At 47.0% G+C, this 21492-nt stretch overlaps 1 protein-coding gene across 1 annotated transcript in view; it reads left to right on the top strand.

The window, feature by feature from the left end:
* URB2 (URB2 ribosome biogenesis homolog) overlaps nucleotides 1–21492 on the top strand; it is a 966667-nt gene that overhangs the window by 620551 nt on the left and 324624 nt on the right. The window contains exon 8 of the mRNA XM_086927065.1: nucleotides 15625–15712. Coding sequence (XP_086783191.1) covers nucleotides 15625–15712 — 88 coding nt within the window. The remainder of the gene's footprint in view (nucleotides 1–15624; nucleotides 15713–21492) is intronic.

Raw genomic sequence — 21492 nt, 5'->3', positions numbered from 1 at the left:
AATTCAAGCACCAAAAGCGGTCGAACCGGGTAAAGTCATCGAACCGAGAAAGGTAAAACCGAAGGCTACGGTGCCAAGACAAAAGACTGTAGAAGAGGAGATCATCCATTCGGACCCTTCCACAGAGGATCAGTCAAAATTATATATTGACCCAAATACTGGGAAAGTGACTGTGTATAAAAGGAAAATAAGACCAGTGCCTGCGGAAGACTTTTCCAAAATCCCACTGAAAAAGAAAAGAGACTTTGCTACCCCTCCTATTCTTTTTCAACCTATCTCTCCAGCTATGCCTGCTACTCCATACACACCATACTCACCTGCACACTCTGATTACAACCAAGATCAGGATCAGGATGCAGATGTGGGTTTTGGAGATATACAAAACCCATATGAGGACCCCAACGCAGATGCATGGGGGGGTGGAGGTGAGCCAGACAATGAGGGGGCTCTACCCATTACAGACCCTGCTGTATACCCAGCTAAGCCATCACCCACAGAAGACACAGTGGCTTTTAACTCTTTAATAGACAGAGCTGCAAGCTTTCATAATGTAGACCTGCATTCTGATGCTATAGAGGAGGACTTTCTATTTGATACACTGGCAACATCCGAAAGAAGTGTCAAAACTCTCCCCATGTTGAAGAGCGTCTTAAAGCACGCTAATGACATCTTCAAAGACACTGCTAGAACACGTGTCATCAACCCTAGAATAGAAAAGAAGTATAGGGCGGCACCAGTAGACCCTACATACATCAGGGGACAACTGCCTTTAGACTCATTGGTGGTGTCCACGCACGGAAGCGTGCAAATTCACAAACAACTGGAGAAGCTCCTCCTCCTGACAAAGAGTCTAAGATTTTGGAAGCATCAGGCAAAAGGGTGGCTGCTCAAGCAGCAAACCTATGGAGAATAGCCAATACACAGGCCTTGCTGGCCAGATATGACAGGGCACACTGTGATTCTTTAGAAGGACTTCTCCAACACATACCCGAGCCTTACAAAGAGCAGGGAGATGAACTTATACAAGAGGGAAAGCTCATCACCAATGCCTCCATTAAGTGTGCTCTAGACGCGGCAGATACAGCTGCCAGATCTATTACCACAAGCGTACTGCTTAGAAGGCACGCATGGCTTCGCATATCTGGATTCAAAAATGAAGTACAGGCCACAATTCTTAATCAGCCTATAAATCCAGATTTCTTGTTTGGTCCAGCAGTTGACTCAATTCTGGACAAAATGAAAAAGGACACCGAAACTGCGAAGTCCATGGGAACCCTTCAGTCACAACAACATAGAGGCTCCTTTCGTCGCTCAAATTATAGAGGAGGAGCGCAAGGTAACACATAGCAGCAATCCTGCACCTATAAAACCAATACACAATCCACATACAGTAAAAACACTAACAGGGGTGGATACAGAGGAAATAATACCAAGGGCAGAGGTCGTGGAGGCAATGCCAATAGATTCTCCACTAACACCAGACAGTGACTTCTTGGCACTACCCCCAGACCATATAACACCGGTCGGGGGAAGACTACAACAATTCCTACCAGTCTGGTTAAACATCACTACAGACAAGTGGGTGAGGCAAATTATCCAACATGGCTATTGCCTAGAACTAACGTCAACACCGCCCAACATACCACCCGTGCACCGTCCCATGTCGCAGGAACATATAACATTACTGCAGCAAGAGGTCATCAGTATGCTACAAAAGGGGGCCATAGAACCAGTCCCACTACAACACCAAGGAACAGGAGTATACTCCCTATACTTCCTCATTCCGAAAAAGGACGGTTCCCTCAGACCAATATTAGACCTCAGGCCCCTAAACCTGTACATTCTGTCAGAGCACTTTCATATGCTCACCCTCCAACAAGTCTTACCACTGCTTCGCCAGGGAGACTTCCTAGCAACTCTAGACCTCAAAGACGCATACTTTCATATACCAATACACCCTGCTCACAGAAAGTATCTAAGGTTTACTATTCCAGGACAGCACTACCAGTTCAAAGTCCTACCGTTCGGTGTAACAACAGCTCCACGAGTTTTCACCAAATGCCTGGCAACAGTGGCGGCACATCTCAGGAGACAACACTTTCATGTGTACCCATATCTGGACGATTGGCTAATACAAGCGCCATCAGCCCAGCAATGTGCCAGCCACATGTCAAAGACCATTCAGCTCCTGCACAGCCTAGGCTTCTCGCTAAACTACCCGAAGTCGCACCTGCAACCCTCCCACGTCCAACAGTACCTGGGAGCCACAATAGATACACTAGCAGCAAAGGCATACCCGAACGCAGCACGTATAAACTGAATGGAAACGTTGATCCAAAGGTTCAGATCCCAACACTCATTACCAGCTCGAGTGTTTATGCAACTCATAGGCATTATAGCCTCGTGCATATTCATAGTCCCTCATGCCAGGTTACACATGCGTCCGCTTCAAGAGTGCCTAGCAAGGCAGTGGAACCAGGCTCAAGGGCAATTAAAGGACCTAGTGTTGGTGACCAGTCGAGCATACAACTCTCTGCATTGGTGGAATCCACAAAACCTTTGCAAAGGTCGACTGTTCCAAGAGCCTGTCCCACAAATAGTGATAACAGCGGACGCATCCCTGCTAGGCTAGGGAGCCCATGTCCTGCATTACACAGTTCAGGGACTATGGACTACACAACAGAAAAAGATGCACATCAACCTTCTAGAGTTGACAGCGGTTTTTCTAGCCCTAAAAGCATTCAAAACACACTTATGCAACAAGACTGTTTTGATCCGGACGGACAACATGACAGCGATGTATTACATTCAAAAACAAGGAGGAACACACTCCCCACAGCTGTCGCATCTAGCCCAACGCATGTGGAAGTGTGCCATTCAGAGGAACATGTTTCTCATGGCAGAACACCTCCCAGGCAAGGACAATCAGATCGCCGACCTGCTCAGCAGGCACAGCCAACAAATGCATGAATGGGAGATTCACCCCAAGGTCCTCCAACCATTCTTCCACAAATGGGGACAACCAGGGATAGATCTGTTTGCCACAAGCGAAAATGCAAAATGCCAGTACTTTGCCGCCAGGTTCCCACATCCGGAATCGCAAGGCAATGCGATATGAATGAACTGGTCAGGCAAATTTGCGTACGCTTTTCCCCCAGCTCCATTAATACTGCTAGTGGCACGCAAGATGCGCCAACATTCGCTGATGCTAATCCTAGTTGCTCCCACATGGGCAAGGCAACCATGGTACACAACGTTCCTAGAACTGCCAGTGGTGCCTCATCAAAGACTGCGACTCACACCCAGTCTTCTGACTCAGAACCGTGGCGAAATCCAACACCCAGATCCGCAACAGTTGAACCTAGCGATCTGGCTCCTGAGATCCCAGAGTTTGGATACCTAAACTTGTCTCCAGACTGCATGAATATTATCAAGGAGGCAAGAAGACCCACTACCAGGGCATGTTATGCGTCTAAAGGAAACGTTTCATCATTTACTGCAATAACAACGACATAAACCCATTAGATGCTTCTACACAAAACATCATTTGCTATCTCTTGCACCTTGCATACTCTTGCAACTCTTGCAACTTAGCATACTCATCCATCAGGATACATCTAGCTGCGTTAGCAGCATATCCCCAAAACAGGCAACACCTTTCACTATTTAGAGTGCCAGCGATTAAAGCGTTTATGTAGGGACTTAAACGAGTAATTCCCCCAAGGCACCCTCCTTCTCAGTCTGGAATCTAAACATCGTTTTAACCAGACTTATGGGACCACCTTTTGAGCCACTACATTCATGCGAAATACAATTTCTTACTTGGAAGGTGGCTTTCCTTATTGCCATTACTTCACTTAGAAGAGTTAGTGAGCTGCAAGCCCTAACTATTCAGGAGCCATTCATTCAAATACATGCGAATAGAGTAGTTCTCAGAACAAACCCCAAATTCATACCAAAAGTGGTATCCCATTTCCATATAAATCAAACAATAAACCTGCCGGTGTTCTTTCAAAACCCACAAACAGTTGCTGAAAGGGCCTTGCATACCCTAGATGTCAAAAGAGCTCTGCTTTATTACATAGATAGAACTAAGGCATTTCGAAAGATAAAACAGTTGTTTGTTGCTTTCTCACCACAACACAAAGGCAACACTATCTCTAAATCAGGGATAGCCAGATGGATTGTTAAGTGCATTCAAATATGTTACGCAAAGGCAAAACGCACCTTAACAGTTTCCCCTAGGGCGCATTCCACACGCAAACTAGGGGCATCCATGGCTTTCCTAGGAAATATTCCTTTACACAAAATTTGTAGAGCAGCCACATGGTCAACCATACATACATTTATCAAACACTACTGTGTAGATGTACATTCCAAACAGCAAGCTGCTGTAGGATAGGCTGTTCTCAAAACTCTTTTTCAGACTGCTGCAGCTGGCACAGGCAGCCACCGCTAGGGGAGATACTGCTATACATTCTATGCACCGATATGAATTCAGCAGCCCACATGCCTCGAACGGAATATGCTACTTACCAGTATGCATCTGTTCTTGGCATGTAGGGCTGCTGACATTCATATCGCCCACCCACCTCCCCGGTGCCTGTCGCATCTGTAGCATTCACTCTTTGCATGGACATCTCTTACTGTACTATACTCCATCTCTGCCACAATGGCGAAAAACAATCTGAGCATGGAGAGGATGCCCATGCGCACTGTAGTCCAAGGGAGGAGCCACCTATCTCGTGATACTTCGAAGACTCTTCCAGGACAACAATGTGCAATCATCCGGACCCAACACTAGGCGGCGGTCTATGCACAGATATGAATGTCAGCAGCCCTACATGCCAAGAACAGAAGCATACTGGTAAGTAGCATATTCCTAACTGTACCTCCATGTTGACATGGGTATAGGAAATACACGGGTATAGGACATATTACTGTCTTGAATTGTTCCACAGACGATATAAATAATATCAGCGGCGGCCAATGGGAAAGGAAGGAAGGAAAGGTAAATTGGGGAATTTGATAGTTTACTGTATGTAGACTCCCAAGTATGATCCTGATGTATCTTTCAAACGGCCACATAGTGGGACAGCTGATTGTTAATGTATAAATTGCGATAAAATTGGATTAAACTGAGTTACTAGAGGTTAGGTGCCTTAACCTCCCAGAGGCATGTATGTCTTTTCAACAGGAGTCTAGATACCTACTACTTGTGCCTGTTGTGTAGCTAAGAGGAAAAGATTCTTGCACTAGTGTATTTCTAAAGGATTAGATCTGTTTTTTGTACATGTGCAGGAGAATTTGCCCTACTTCTGCATGTCTACAAGGAAGGCATATTTACACTTCCAAACTCTTACACTTGACTGCATTTTCAGAGTACCTTCAAAATAGACACCATTCATCTATTTTTAGGGACCCTGTAATTAATATGTATCTGAAAGAGACACGTTAGTGATAGATTACTTACCTTAGAATATCCCCAGGCGTCAGACTGGATCCGGAAAGTTTTCGCTAGCAGTACCTCTGCGCGTCAGTAGGTGGCGTCCTGCGGCTCCTCGTCCGTCGCTGCCGTCGTATGCGCCGAGATGACGTCACGGAGACTACTTAGGTGCCACCCATACTCTCGGACCCCCACGACGTCTGTCTCTACTGCCTGGAGCACGACCACGACTCTCGGTCCTGTGTGGACTGTCGGGCCATGGCCCGAAGGCCTTGCGGAAGCGACGCCGGAAGTTGCTTGAAGTCCGGCATTCGTCCCCGCGCCGTTCACGGTCCTGGGGCCTTTCTAGGGAACGCTCGCGGGGCCACCATCCCCGCTCCTCGGACTCCAAGTCTTCACCCTCGGATTCGGGTAAGAGACGACATTAAAAGAAGTCGAAGAAGCGTTGTCGTTCTCCAACGTCCTTCGTCGGTCCTCGGAAGCCGACGAGGGGGACAGGGGTTCCACCCCTGCGGCTCCTTCGGTGCCTGGGAGTCCTGCGGCCTACCCACCTTACCCGTGTCTGTTGGCGACTCCCGCACAGATGCAAGAATTTCCCCGTCCCAGACGCCGCAGGATCCTGCACCGTTGGCTCCGGCCACGGCGCCACGAGGTCCCGCGCTGCCGGCTCCGGCACCAGGGCCACCTTCAGCTCCGCCTGCGGTGCCGCAGTGGATGCCATTGTTTTCGCCTCTACCCCGGTTCCCGGTCGGTTTTGTCCCTGCATGGGATTCGAATCGGGACATGACGCCGGTTCGGTCCCGGCCGGCGCCGTTCCGGGGCCGTTTTCGGCGCAGTTTGTTCCGTACCCGGTCCCCGCCACGTTGCCGCGGTCTGCGCTGCGCACGGCGGAGGTGGATGATGACTGGGAGGGGTCCGAGGACCCTCTGGCTCGTCAGTGTGACTCTGAGCAGGATTGGGCGGATGACCTGGAGGAGGCTGGCGGCCTCGACGTCTCCTCTGACCCGGGGTTTGCATTTATCCCGCCTATTATGGAGGAAGGTGCCTCGTACACAGTGGTGCTCAGTCGGGCTTCTGAGGTCCTCAACCATGATCTCCCTACAGTCACCCTAAAGACTAATCTCCTCACTGAGATGCTCTAGTCGGCGTCATCGTCATAGTAGCCACAGCTGCCCTTTAATGACACCCTCACTGACGTCTTGTTGGGCACTTGGTCGCGACCGGCCACAGGTGCACCTGTGGATAAGAACGTCGCCAGGTGTCATCATCCGGCGCCGGGTGACCCTGCCTTTCTGACCACTCATCTGACGACCAAAGAGTTTGGTCATTCAGGTTTCGACCTCCCAGAGTGCCTTTCCCACTGCTCCGCCGGATAAGGTCTCTAAAAAGCTGGAGCAAATGGTTGTTCTCCTCGACCAGCTTGGGGCTGCGTTCGGTGAACACTGCATGTCTGTTGGGCCACTATTCCCATGCAGTGTGGGATACAGTTGCTCAGTTGTTACCACAGTGCTCAGAGGAGGTCCAGGCAGTGCTGTCCCAGGCTGTGGCCGAGGGTAAGGATGCAGCTAAATTTGCCATTCCTTGTGGTTTAGACACTGCGGAATCCCTCTGTAGGACAATTTCAACGACTGTGTTGCTTCGTCGCCACGCCTGGTTGAGATCTACCGGGTTCTCTCCGGACGTCCAGAGTTCGCTCATGGACATGCCCTTTGACTGCACTCTCCTGTTTGGTGATAAGGCCGACAGTGCGCTGGAGCGTGATAAGAACTCTCGAGCTACGGGCAAGTCCTTGGGCATTTCCGCCACGTGCCCGGCCACGTCTACTTTTCATTCCTTTTGTGGCCATGGAAGGGGCGCCTCTGCCCGCTCGTTAAGTCCCGACCCTCCTGGCCAAGGGAGCCATCGAGCGCGTTCCTGGGCCAGAAGTAGGACGTGGTTCTTATTCCCAGTACTTTCTGGTCCCCAAGAAGAAGGGGGGCCTGCGCCCCATTTTGGACCGCCAATCGCTTCCTGCGGAAGGAGAAGTTCAAGATGTTGACTCTGGCTCAGGTCTTGGCTGCCCTCGACCCTGGAGACTGGATGGTAGCGTTGGACTTGCAGGAAGCATATTTTCACATCGCCGTCCTGCCGGCCCACCGGCGTTACCTGTGATTCACGGTAGGCCAGGAGCATTTTCAGTTTGCCGTGCTCCCCTTCGGCCTTACCAGCGCCCCTTGGGTGTTCACGAAAGGGATGGCGATGGTCGCAGCTCACCTGCGCAGGTCAGGCGCGTCAGTCTTCCCCTACCTCGACGACAGTTGTTGAAGGCGGGTTCGCCCCAGGCAGTCGTCACCCACCTTCAGACTACAGCCGACCTCCTGCATTTGCTGGGGTTCTCCATCAGTGTGCCGAAATTGCACCCGAGTCCCTCTCAGAAGCTCCCCTTCATCGGAGCAGTTCTGGATTCGACGCAGTTTCAGGGCTACCCTCCCAAGCAACGAGTCCGGGATATTCATGCTATGATCCAGATCTTTCAGCCTCTATCTTGGGTTTCAGTCAGGATGACCCTCTGACTCCTGGGCCTGATAGCCTCCTGCATCCTGCTGGTGCAACATGCCAGATGGCATATGCAGGCTCTGTAGTGGGACCTGAAGTTCCAGTGGGCGCAGCATCAGGGCAACCTGTCCGATCATGTCCAGATGTCAGAGGGCACTGCACAACACTTGCAGTGGTAGCTCACGAATCACGATTGGGTTAATGGCAGATCCCTCTCCCTTCCCCAACTGGAGCACAGAGTGGTGAAGGATGCGTCCCTCCTTGGATGGGGAGGCCACTTGGGAGAGGCGGAGATCAGAGGCCTCTGGTCTCCGGCGGAGTCCAGGCTCGATATCAACCTTTTGGAGCTTCGGGCGATCCGTCTTGCACTGAAAGCATTCCTTCCCCCTGTCCGGGGATATGTGGTGCAGGTGTTCACGGACAACACCACCGCCATGTGGTATTGCAACAAACAGGGCAGGGTGGGGTATTGGACCTTATGTCAGCAGGCTCTGCGCCTCTGGACATGGCTGGAACATCAAGGCATTACCTTGGTGGTTCAACACCTAGCAGCTTCTCTGAACGCAAGGGCGGACAAACTCAGCCGCCGGTGCATGATAGATCACGAATGACGTCTACACTCTGATCTGGCACAAGGTCTCTTTCAGCAGTGTGGAGAGCCTTGGTTAGATCTATTTGCCACAGAAGAGAACGCTCAATGTCATCAGTTCTGCACGTTGGAATTTCCAAGGCGGCACTCGCTCTGCGACGCTTTTTCGTCACGAGTGGAGCTGCGGTCTATAGTACGCCTTTCCTCCTATACCACTTCTGCCCAGAGTGCTGAAGAAGATTCGGTGCGACCTGGCCCAAGTCATCCTTGTGACTGCGGATTGGGCATGAAGGTACTTGTATCCCGGGCTACTCAGCATGGCGATAGATCCCCCAACCTGACTGCCTCTTCGGGAGGATCTTCTGTCGCAGCAGCGGGGGACAGTCCTCCATCCGAACCTGTCCAGCCTCCACCTCCATGCGTGGAGATTAAGTGGCGACAGTTGATGGCTTTCGATCTTCCACCCGAAGTCTGTGATGTCATTTTTTCAGCCTGGCGTCCCTCCACTAAAACAGTATACGCCTGCAGGTGGAACAAATTTGTGGCATGGTGCACAGCGAAGGTTCTGGATCCCCTTTCTGCCACTCTTTCAGAAGTTCTTCTGTTGCTCCTTTCTCTGGCCCAGCAGGGCTCTGCTCTGAGCACTATCAAGGGCTATCTCTCGGCCATTTCCGCCTTTTTAAGGCTTCCTGATCAGCCTTCTCTTTTCAAGTCCCCTGTTAGTCGTTTCTTGAAGGGCATTACACACACGTCCCCTCAGGAAACAAGCATCCTGTGACCGGTTCAGGGCATCACCCTTCATCAGCTAGGCTAGCTTGAATCCAGTGGTGTAGTTAGCACGGGCCCCACGTCTGGGCATACCCTGCCCACTTAGGGCAACATATGCAAAAGAAAGAACTGATGGAAGGAATGCTGGACAATGCAAACATTCACCCCCAGTCACAAGGATCTGGGTTTAATCCATCATTGTTTTCTTCACCACACCACCCCAGTTTGGACCAACTTATGGGTCCCTTGATCACTTTGCGCTGTATTCAAGCTAGCCTGGCTGATGAGGGCTGTTAGCCCGAAACCGGTCCCAGGATGCTTGTTTCCGGTCCAGGGAAGACATGGCTTGGCAGTTCGCGCTGGACTGTTCCCATGAGGCACAGGGTCAAGGCTGATTTGCATATAGCTGTGTCTCAACTGGGGTGGCGGAGTGAGCTAAAGAATGATCATGGATTCAACCCAGATCTGTGACTGGGGGTGAGTGAGTGAAAGGTTTCAGTACTATGTCCATCATCTCCTTTTTTTAAAACCATTTTTATTGCCTTTCCAAACAATCAAAGAAGGGGCTTCGGTTACATACCTCTGCCATGTAGCAAAATCACAGTGCAACTCAGGTTATGTATGGCATCACTGAATACCGTAAGATATCTAAATCAACTAGGAAGGCATTACGTACTGTCATCACGTCAGTTATTTACAACCAGTAACAGTTCCCAACTCTAACTAGCCCCCCACCCTTCCCTTAAGGCATGTCATTTAATTGCAGGGTGTAATAAGCCATTGTATCCAATATCTCTGTGGGGCGAGTAAGTTGTATGAGAGGCTACGGTCCCTGGGTGTCCTCTACTTGGTATGCTCCCCTGCTAAGCCCGAGGCCTCAGACCAATGGGATCTTAGAGCAGATTAGATGTTAGTCCTTAGCTGCCCTAGGGTCCTCTACAAGTGCGTCATCCCCTTTCTCGTCTTGAGATTTAAGCGCTACTACAAGCGCTTCCCATGCTCTCGCCCGGTCTAGAGCCTTTTCACTCTCAGTTCTCTTTTCTATTTGTAACCTAACCACTCCCTCACATTCTGCCGACTTTAGGAATTCTGCCTTCCACTTTGCCATGCTAGGGCCCTGCTTTGCCTTCCAATGGGTGGTGATGTACCGTTTTGCCAGGAGCAGACCCAGATCAATACATTTGCTAGTGGTTTTGTTTTTGGACGTGTGGGGAAACCAGTGCAAGATACAATGAGCCATGGTTAGATCTAGGTCCCTGTCCGTGAGGGCTGATAATACTGTCGCTATCTCTTCCCAATAACTGTCTAGGTGGGGACGGGCAACCCCATAACATATGTTTAAAATCCGCGATGTCTGCGTTACATCTCGGGCATGCCGGCGATTGGTCCGGGAAGTATGCGTGTAATTTTGCTGGGGTGAGGTAAGCTCTATGTAGGATATGGAAATGTACTAGCTGAAACCTTGCATTTCTCGTGCTCTTCCAGGCTTTCTCCACTATTATTCCCCCCCCCCCCCCCCCCCCCCCCCCACGCCTTCTCCGGGATGTCCTTCCCGATATCAGTTTTCCATTTGTGCTTCTGACAGTCAGGGGGAGTAAGGATTCCAGCGGCATGTGCTGATAGAGACACGTCTCTGCTTTAAAAGTACCTGCCGCGAGCACTACGTATTGGCAGCCCATGGAAGTTGGGGGTTCTGAAAGTCCCCTACCCCAATGCTTCCTGATAGCCGCAGTGAGGACCGTGTGCTGCAGGAAATCACCCCCAGGTAAATCAAAGCGGATTTGCAGGTCATTAAATGGGACCATGGCCCCCTCCTCATAAAGGTCTACTATGGTAGACAGCCCCCGCTCCGCCCAGGCTTCCAACCGCTGCCAAGTACCCCCATGTGGTAGTGCTCGACACATTATCAACTGCATCTCCGGCACGTAGGGGTGTGTAATAGAAGCTCTGGGTAATTATCTGTCCCAGCATTTTCGTGCTGTGGCGAGTTCCAGGGTGAGGGCTGCAGTGTTAACCCTGCAGCCTCGATACAATGTGGGATAGCAACATCAGGGCTCCAAAATCCTCCCTACGCTCATTGTCTCCTCTGGTCACCTTCGCTACCCACTGCGTAAACCATTGGAATTGTGCTGCCAAATAATAGCTCTCGTAGTCCGGGACCACCAGGCCACCCTCTGTCGCATGAGTGTGCTAAGTGCCACTGTGAGAAGTTGGCCTGATATATGATGTCTCCAATTCTGGGGGCACCTTGTATCAGTCCAAACAATCCCTTATGGTGATGGTTGTAAGTCAACCTCATAGACTAGCTATCCTAAGGGTAGCATGGACTAAGCAGCCTTAAAGGCTAAACTCAAGAGGTCATGTTAAGCAAGCTGTTTTACCAATCACAATCCTGTAATATCAAATGAAAGGACACCAGACAAGTTATATATTATAAAAATATCTGTATTTATTACTAGAATAATCCTCTGTACTCTTTGAGTGCAGAGGCACAAGCGTTTAAACAAAAGCACAGTTAAACATATAAAAGTTGCACAATTATGGATGAGGCCCGGGGGCCACGCAAACCATATATTAAGAAAGTGGTATAAGAGATACCAATCGAACAGTGGTCAGGCCTAGGGCCTAGGGAATCGCTGGGAGCAGTCAGGACTAGCAATGCTGAAGTCGGGAAAAGCCCGCGGGATTTGGGTGCAGTGCTTAAAGCACACACATGCACCAATGCAAAGTCAATGGTGCGTAAAAGTTATAAAGTTACTGTTTAAGGAGACTTCCGCTTAACCTAGAAGGATGGAACTTTAGACACATACACTAGAGGTGTGTATCAGTGTGGGAACACCGGCGTTGCTGAGTTAACTCACCCACAGGAAGCGGGTGCACAGGTGCGAAGTAGTGTCGGGTTTCGTCACGCAGGTTGATGGTGCTTGGAGCTGAAGATGCTGCAGGCGTCGAGAAGAGAAGTGTCCGGTGTGATCCAAGGGTGGATCGAAGATATAGGTGACCTGAAAGCAGAGGGGACAGAGTCTGGGTCACTCAGCAGTGACCAGGGTGGAACCAGGAAGGAACCAGGCAATGTCGGGCGCAATCAGGTCGATGATGGGAAGCTTGTCTCCGCTGCCACGTGGACTCTGGGGCACCGAGGGCGTCCAGGAGTGGATCACGAGCTGTCCCACGCAGGCTCTCGCTGTAGGCAGTGTCGGCTTCCGGATTGGAGCAAACAACTCTTGGCAAGCGCAACCCACGCAGGATTCGAAGATCGCTTAATACTCGGTCCAGGAAGGTCAGAGCGGGTGCTCCTTTTCAGGGGAGCGAGGGCAAGTCTGGAGCAACCAGACTCACAAGTTAGATTTCAAAGTTCATCGGCACAGGGGCCACAAGCCAACGGGCAAGTGACCGGGCCAACGCGTTAAGCCAAAAGATGCAGATGGGCCCCACGCAGCACTCGGTGAGTGTAGAGGGGTGAGCTTCGGTGCAAGAGAGGCTCAGGGCTGGGGCTTCTCAAACCCCAATACACAGCTTCGAGGGTCACTCGTGGGCTGCACGGTCAGCGTCTCGTGGTCTTTCCAAGATGGCGGGCCCCACGCTTCCGGTCGCCTCCACGGGTCTCAGCTCTGCAGGGACTGTGGATCGGGCTGTTAGAAGGCAGGCACGCTTGGTCTTGTCGAACTCTGTCGCTCGAGTTCCGGCGGGAACTGCAACAAAGCAAACGTCGAGGTGCTGGATGGTGCCCGTTTGCACAGGGTGGTCACTCCTTGACCACAAGGGAGATTCTTCAGTCTTCTACGTCGAGTAGGATGTCGAAGGGTCCAGAGTTTCATTTCATAAGTTTCAGTCAGGATAATCTGAGTGCTTTGGCACTGCTCCCACTCTTATACTAATCTAGTGGGCTGGATTTCCTGCTAGGTCCCTCCTATGGGTGTGCCCCAGGAAGGGGGTGGTTACACCACTTTCCCTTTGTCCAGGGTCGCGCTGGGACTGGGGCTGGTGTGCCCCAGAACCGGTTTGACCGGATTATGCAAGGGGAAGTCTTGTGCGCCCCAGGCACTGTCTAGTTTCATTCAGCCCACCCTGCCCCAATACACTATCTCCTGTCTGGGGAGGTGTAGCACCTCCCTGCGATAGGAAACCCTTTGTCCATGCATTGTCAACTTACATTTGTAACCTCTTAGATAAGTACTACAAGACAAATCTGTCTACGTACACCAATGTGTTATTTATACCCAGTTTTACCTTCGCTTCACAGTCGCCACAAAACATACCGAAACTGAAAATCTCCTAGACAAACTACTAAATGGCTGAATTCTCTCTTTGAGAAAATGAAAGTGAACCCTTTCAAAACCAGATTCATTCCCCGTATTCTGAAATTACTCCCCTTCTCCAGTACAAAAACGGTTCAACATACTATATGGTCTTGGCATTTTCCCATTCATAATCCCACACATTGGGGGCCATATGTACAATATTTCCATGTTGCATTTCCCAAGACATCGCTATTTAGGAAATACAAAATGGAATGTACAAAAATAGAGATTTCCTAATAGTAATTCCTACTGATTAGAAATCGCTATTAGGAAATCGCCATTTAGGAATTGAAAAACCAATGCTGCCTATAGGCCTAAGGCCCCCTTGATGCACCCCCTAAAAAGTGGTGCACATCAAAAGCGCACAAATACCTTAGGGGCAAGTGTGCGTTCTATGGCACTTAAAAAAAGCATTTTGGGATTTTTTTTTTTTTTTTTACTGCACATGGTTTCTATCGACTTGGAGTAGATGGTAATGGCATTTCCTTTTGCCCATTTCTGCATTTTGGACATGCTTTGTACACGTGCTTAAGAAATCGCAAATAGGACATCCCTATTTGCGATTTCCTGTTTAGTGAATCGCAAAAAGTGATTTCTACTGGGTAAATATTGCATTTTGCGATACCCTTGTCTTTCCTTTACATATGGAAAGGCCCTTTAGGATTTTTTAACGGACCGAAATTGCGATTCGATCCGTTAGGAAATGCTACATCCTTTCATATATATGACCTTAAATCTCTTGGCTTCACGATCAACTAAAACTTGAACCTAAATGATAACACTGCCAAATACACCAAAACGGTTTCCTATTAATAACTCTAGTCCGAAAACTAAAGCTTTTGATCTCACAGGTAAAGGAACACAGCCCAGTCTTTCATTCTCTTGCTCCAAAATAGTGGTGAATCAGTGCCAGTAGGCTTTGCCAATTCCTCTACTGCTCCTCTTGGAGAAATACTGCATGTAACTGCAAGGCTTGTTGCAGGTGCCAAGAAAAATCACACTGCCCCGAAAGATATGGCTAGTTCCTGATAAAGCGTGAGTAGGGATCCAATCAAATATCACAATAAACCGCACCCTCAAACGCAGTTGATTTGCACTTACCTTATAGTTTAGTGCAACATGTGGACTTCATTCGGTATGTTACTACATCTGATTCTTATCAAAACTGTGAAATGGAAACTACTTCAGACACAGCTTCTAGAACCCAACTGGATTTAGGATATTATTTTACAGTCAGCACAACAAATAACACAATCACAAATATTGCAGAACAAAAATTATGTACGAAATTGTGTAGGTTGACTTATTAAAACTTTAGAGAAATCAGGCTTTTATACAAACACGTAGCAGGTGATGTACTAATCCAAGCTTGACGTCTTCTAATAGCGCTTTTCGAAATTCAATCACCTCTGTCCCTTTAAGTGGTGCTATTGTGCTGTCCATTGGTCAACCTGATTTTTCATCAAATAAGAGTTCATATATGTCCGAAGCGTAAAAACACTTCACTGGTAGGCCAGCTCGATTTGATCTCAAGTGGAAACTTTAATTTGCTGAGTTCTTGCTCGGGCTGCCTAGGTTCAGTGGGTTGAATCAGGGAAACCCCATTCTTTATAACAAGTGTTTCTTCTGCCACTTGATGTATTATTTATTTACAGATTCATTTTTACAGCACATCTTTAGTTGTGAGAAACTCTTTTCTGTTACTCTGAGGGCCCCATGTGGAGCCTCTAGCAGCTCAAACTGCGCTTCTTTGGTCTGCTTTGAGAGATTATCCATGTACGTTCTTCAGATGAGATGTGGTGCGCAATCCAGGTTAGCACTGCTCCTTCCTTCTTCTAAACTACGTTTTAAGTGTGCAGAAAAAGCGTTTTGTGTCCATGCATATCAGTTTGAATGTTTTTCATATTTTCTATGAACACACCGGTGTAAATTTTCTATCATCTTTTCTTATCTTAATCAAGCCTCTTATCTTTATGCATGGGCAGGTTATGTTGAGAGCCGTTGCATCGTTCTTGAACTGTTTTAACAGATTGGTGGCTTCAGTCATGCATGAGGGACGACAAGGAGAGAAAGGTATGACTCTTCTATCATTGTGTGCTGTTGTAGATTACTGCAGAAATGAGCAGTTTAGATGGGCTCTAATTTAGAAATAACTTTTTCTCGGTTACAAAATGTACACATGGCTCATTCCTCGTGTCTGGTGAGTTATGACTCTACAACAGTGAGAATTAAATGTATATTTCTATGTTTGTGGTCGCATTTGGTTGTTGTAGTTTCACAATAAAACACGTGAACTTATTATATCACTTGAAAACCCTGGAAGAGCTTCCTAGTTATGTTAGTTTTAACCCAAATGTTTTGTCTTCTTATTTTCATACTTACAGCCCTCTTTTTAACATAATTGACTTCTTTACCGTTAATATAAGGATGCTTTTTATCCTCATGTAGTTCAGCAGTTGGAGTAACCCTTGTTAAAGTCAAAGTTTTTGTTTGTTCATATTTGCTAATTCAGGTGTTCTGAACGATATTTAAGCTGATAGATAATGGCAGGTATTAAGAGCGCAGGAAAAAGCCCAAAATGATTGGTCAAGAATTGTTAGCATGTTGGTCATTTTCAGTTAGTTAAGTTGGATAGGGGCTTAAGTGGGTTTAACTTTCAAATCCGTATTCAGTCCTGTGTTGTGGGTCGCACCTTGTTTTCACTCATTCTCCTCTTTTGTATATCCACCTGCTACGTCTTTGCTCAAACATTGCAAAGTCTTCTTAGTCTTTTTTTATCCTGAATATGGCCAGCCTACTGTGGTCTGCTTGTTAAGACTCCTTTCCCAGTGATTCCCCACCTGGCTTGTCTCTAGTTCCCATGTCTGTGATTAAGGCAAGCCGGTTTCAAGCATCCAGTAAGTGTAATGCTATTCCTCCATAATGAATCTGTCTAGCCACAAATATGTGGCTCACTTGTGCTGCTGCATCCAGAAACTTCTTTTGATGTATAATCTCATCAACTGACCTTACTAAAATTGTTGCTTGGTAGATGTTTAGTATAGGACATTCTCAACCGAACTCCAGATATATTTGACATCCTCCACAAAGATCATTAAAGAAGAGGGGGAAATGATGCAGTAAGCTACAAACACCTGAAATAGCTCCCTCACTGATTCTCGGACTTACCGCTAATGTTGAACTAATTTCTGCTTTGTCAGAGTAATAGCACCCTAAAATATGTAATCCCCTAATCTGCTGGCATCCAGGACACACCAACACCTTAACTGACCAGAAGCCCCATCACCGTGTCACCACGTGGCCATTAGCTTTGCAGTTCTCTAGCAGATTGTAACATGCTTAAGGCTAAAACAGTAACCCTGTGATAAATGATCTAGATCCCATCTTCATGACCTTATACAGTGCTGTTTTGCCATTTTCCAACATAAGATAAGTTGTTTTTTTGTTGTGAATAACTCTACATTACTAGATTGACAAATTATCCTGAATTGTTATATTATGTTGGTATTCATTTGAAAGTGGCTCTTCTTATTCGACACTATTCAGCCAACAAAAAAATCGCAAAATGAAGACCTTCTCTATAATTGTTATTGACTCTTGATTCAAAGCCACATGAATACGTTGACTTCTTACCCCACTAATAGAAAGAAATTTAACAGAATCAGCATGTAAGCCACATGGTACTAGAGAGAACTCCGATGTTTTCCAAGTTGTTTTTCTTCGAAGAAGTCTTTCAAGTCACTAGATGTGATGCCACTCCACCCTTGGTCCACTGTGTGTATGGACTTCAGCTCCAGCTTAGATTGTTTTTTCTGCTATAGGCCATACACTGAAATGGCGTAGAGTTTGTTGTGTTCTTCAGAAAAATTTCAGGCACACATGATTCCATTTCAACACCAGTATTTTGGAAGAACAGTCCACGCTTCGACGACTCTATGTAGCTTATCTTCAAGGGACACCTTTGGTGGACCACCAAGTACCAATTGACACCCTGCATGCTAGGGGCTCCCCTGTGTCCTTCAGTGTCCATGATTCCTCATCTCGACCATCAACACCGTAGACGTCAGACCTGAAGGGGGTGATGGAACCATCTTTCCAACATGGGGAGAGAATGTGGCCTTACAGCCATGGCAGCCAACTTTAGAACTTGGAACCCAGGTTAGAGTCCTCACATCTGCTAAACATCATATAATACTGGGCACTTCACTAAATCTTCCCATACCTAAAAAATGAATGTGACCTTATATCATCTATTTGGTGATCATGTAAAGCACTCCAATCCCCTTGGGTCGAATAGGCGTCATAAGAAAATTAAAAAAAAGAAATAAAAAAATAACATTGCTCCTGGTGGAACTCTTAAGTATCTGTGCTTGGACCACAATTACATCTGAAAACTCTGCCTTTCTTTCCGCTTAAAGAAGACCTTAAGATGTCTCCAGGAGAGAAGCTGGGCACACATCAAAATGCACCAACAAACATATTGTGAAACTCTAGACATTTTCTGGGAAGAAAATACTTTTTGTGCAGAAGAAGCAATGATTCAGGTCCATTGGAATCACGGCAGACCAGCCAGTGACCAGCCTAAAAACCGTATCTTTGATCGAGTCAGAGCATGATGAAGATGGTAACTGCGGTACAAAAGGGGGGTGGTGATGGACGGAGCATCTGAATCAATCAAACACTCACACCCAGTCAAAAGATCTGGGTTTAATCCATCACTGTTCTTTAGCCCACTCTGCCACCCCAGTTCAGACATGGCTATATGCAAATCAGTCTGACCCTGTGCCTCATAGGAACAGTCCAGCCCGAACTGCCAAGCCATGTCTTCCCTGGACCGTAAACAAGCGTCCGAGGACCGGTTTCTGGCATTCCAGCCGTCTTCAGCCTACCATCACGCGCAGCCATGTCTGAACTGGGGTGGCAAAGCAGTGCACTAGGTCCACACCCCCATTGGTGTGTGTGAGTCCCATAACCATCCGACTTGTGGTTTTCTTTGTGTATTCTGTAGCCTAGTCCCATTGTTGTACTTCTATGCCTTATTTTTAAAGGCAGATGGGCCTGTACGGCCAATGGCTTGGCCTTGATGTAAAGAGACTCCATTGCAGGAACAATTTTGGAAACTCAGTAAGGGAGTGAGGGTGGGCAGGGAGGCAGAGCATTTTTCAGAGAAAGCCATTTGTAGTTCTTTTTTCAGCTATATGCAGACTTTTTAGTCCACTTGGTAGTAAAAACACAATGTGTTTTGGCATTTGGCTCCAGCGTTGCTGGTAAGTTTACAGATTGCTTGTGTGACATTTCCACAGTTTTAAGGTACTTGTGAGTGACTTCTACTGCCAAATGTGTGACACTTAGTGACACTTTCTCACGTTAAAACCAAGCAATGAAGGCAAGAAAATCACCGAAATATTGCTAAAGCATTGTATAGTAGCGCGCTGTCAGTTGAATACAGTACATTTTGTATTGTAATGGGCACTAAATTTGCACAGTTTTACTGATAAATGTACATAGTGCTCAAGCGATAATGTGTGGAAATCGATTTTCAAAGAATATTTCATTTGTGCTTCGAGAAACTTATTGATTTGTTTTGATCCTATTAAAATGTTGTTTCTATCACTCTTCAGAATTGTTTAAAAAAGTGCTTCAATGCTGATATATTTTGACAAAAATAGTACAGCTCATTTACACATATATAAATGTTGTCTGGTAGGGGGAAAATTGCATTTTAAAGCTTTTCCCACTCATTTTACCCAGTCCGATTATTGTATAGTTCACTTTAGAAAATCCTCTAACTTTCCAGTTTGAGAAAGAAACAAACTCCAAACTCGCTTTTACCAGAATTAGCGGGAATTTTTCATGAGCCTTTACCAAAGTGAGAAAATCCCACAGGCCTGCTAAGCTCTGCTAAACCACCTCAATCATCATGCTGGTGCACCTTCTGGGACTGCTCTGTTAGGTAGATTATCTCTCTTTAGGAGTGCTGGCCTTCTGTCCTTTAAGTTTTGTTGTCTACGCACAGGAGTCCTGACCGGAAAACAATAGGGAATTAGTTTCACACCTGGAGCTACAAACATGCCTCACTGGTTCCTCTGCTTGCAGAGAGCTGGCTCTTGTTGGTTTGAGCTTTGGCATCACAGCGCAGCTGTGTTTTACTGCCGGTTCATTATTGCTTGTATTCTTTGCGCCTGATTCATCCATATAGACTTAGAGTGACAGAAATACGCTGACAGTGGAAATTCCCCCTAATTCATGTGAGGGCAGAGACCGCACCATCCTTTTTAGGTCAAGCGTGAGACAGCGCGCATGCGTTGTTCTGCGAGACTTCTTGTAGACGAGTAGCGAATAGAAGCCCCGCCCACTCTCCGCCCATGTTTACAATATGCTTCGGTCATTTTCTGTCCTAAATTCTTGCTTCTAATTTGTCGATCCGCTTGTTAGTCCCTCCTTAGTACCACCTCCGCATCATTTGTCACCTCCCATGGCGACTGCCCCACTTATATCAAAGACTACTGATACTGCAGCTGACTATACGTTAAGCACTTAAATCATAGTGTCCATAAAGTGATAAAGTCCTGTGCAAGTTGCCTCCGAGACCCGCTGCAGTTAGGTCTTCCAGAGACATAAATTGAAGGAAGAATGGAGGTAGCACCAGGGATGAAGTCACACTTTAGTCAGTATGTTCTTTTCAAATTCCTTTATTCTTATTTGAATAAAAATGACAGGACAACAGCCAACGCATTTTGTTCCTGTTATAGGAACTTCATATGGGCAAACACATTTTTTCTGTATGGACCATGTTCCATTTAGTGAATCCAAGCAATAGTAAGCTCAACAAGACGGACAATATGGAGTCCGGTTCTAACGTAGATACAGTCTACACAACGTTTCAACTGGGTTCCGTTCGACGTAGTGAATCCCTCAAAGGAATTTGACTGGATTCTCTGTGATACTGCAAGTTATATACATCCTATAACAACAACAAAACGGTAGGGTAGGACCCGGGGAAATGTTTAAAGACCAAACTCTGGGAACAGCCCCCAAAGTTATAGAACAACAAAAGAGTACCAGAGGGTCTGAGAGAGAGAGTGGGTTTGTAGTGTGCGAAAACCAAACAGACAACAAAAGACCCCTATACTAACCTATAAGAAGTGGTATTCAATGACATCCTGATAGATGGTCAGAGATACCCTTCAGTCACCACTCGGAACCGCCCTTCATCATCTGGGATTCTTCCAAAACCATCCACACAGATGTGTTTTTTTCGAGCAGAAGGAGACCAAGATGTTTGATAGATCTCTTCTACTGAACAAACAATAGTATGGTATACCACTTGGGGAGTGCAGTGCAGGAAAACTAGTGTGTGAAAAAGTAAAATAGAAAAATGTGTTTAAAATTGGATGAGGGAGTATAGAACAGAATTTATTCTGGTGATACTCACTCCGCCAATATTAAAAATTTGTTTAGACAGTTTGAGAAATGCGCTGTCTAGAGGTGGAACCAGGTCGACATGTTTCAGCAATTCGTGGACAAAGGTGTCCTTGCTTTCTTCAGGACCTTACAACAAATGAATGCTACTGCAAATATAAAAGAAATAATAAGAAACAAAATTCACAGACAAGTATTGAGGTCACCTGCAGTCTCTAGGTGAAGTGTCTTGTCTTGTTTCTTACAGCTATGTCGTTCACTAAAAAAAGGGGTTAGAACAAACAGGGTCACATGTCAGAAAGACTGACTTTGCACACACAAACACACAAGATCGCTAGGTCTGATATACATAGACCTTAGACTGAGTCCGACTATCAGTGCTGGCCTTGGACACTCATATACGTAGTGTAGTCAGTTTACCATGTCAGGAT

The sequence above is a fragment of the Lissotriton vulgaris genome, chromosome 6 (genome assembly GCF_964263255.1).
Source record: "Lissotriton vulgaris chromosome 6, aLisVul1.2, whole genome shotgun sequence".
NCBI lineage: Eukaryota > Metazoa > Chordata > Amphibia > Caudata > Salamandridae > Lissotriton > Lissotriton vulgaris.
Note: the sequence above shows the minus strand (reverse complement) of the source record. Positions and strands in the feature narration are given on the sequence as shown.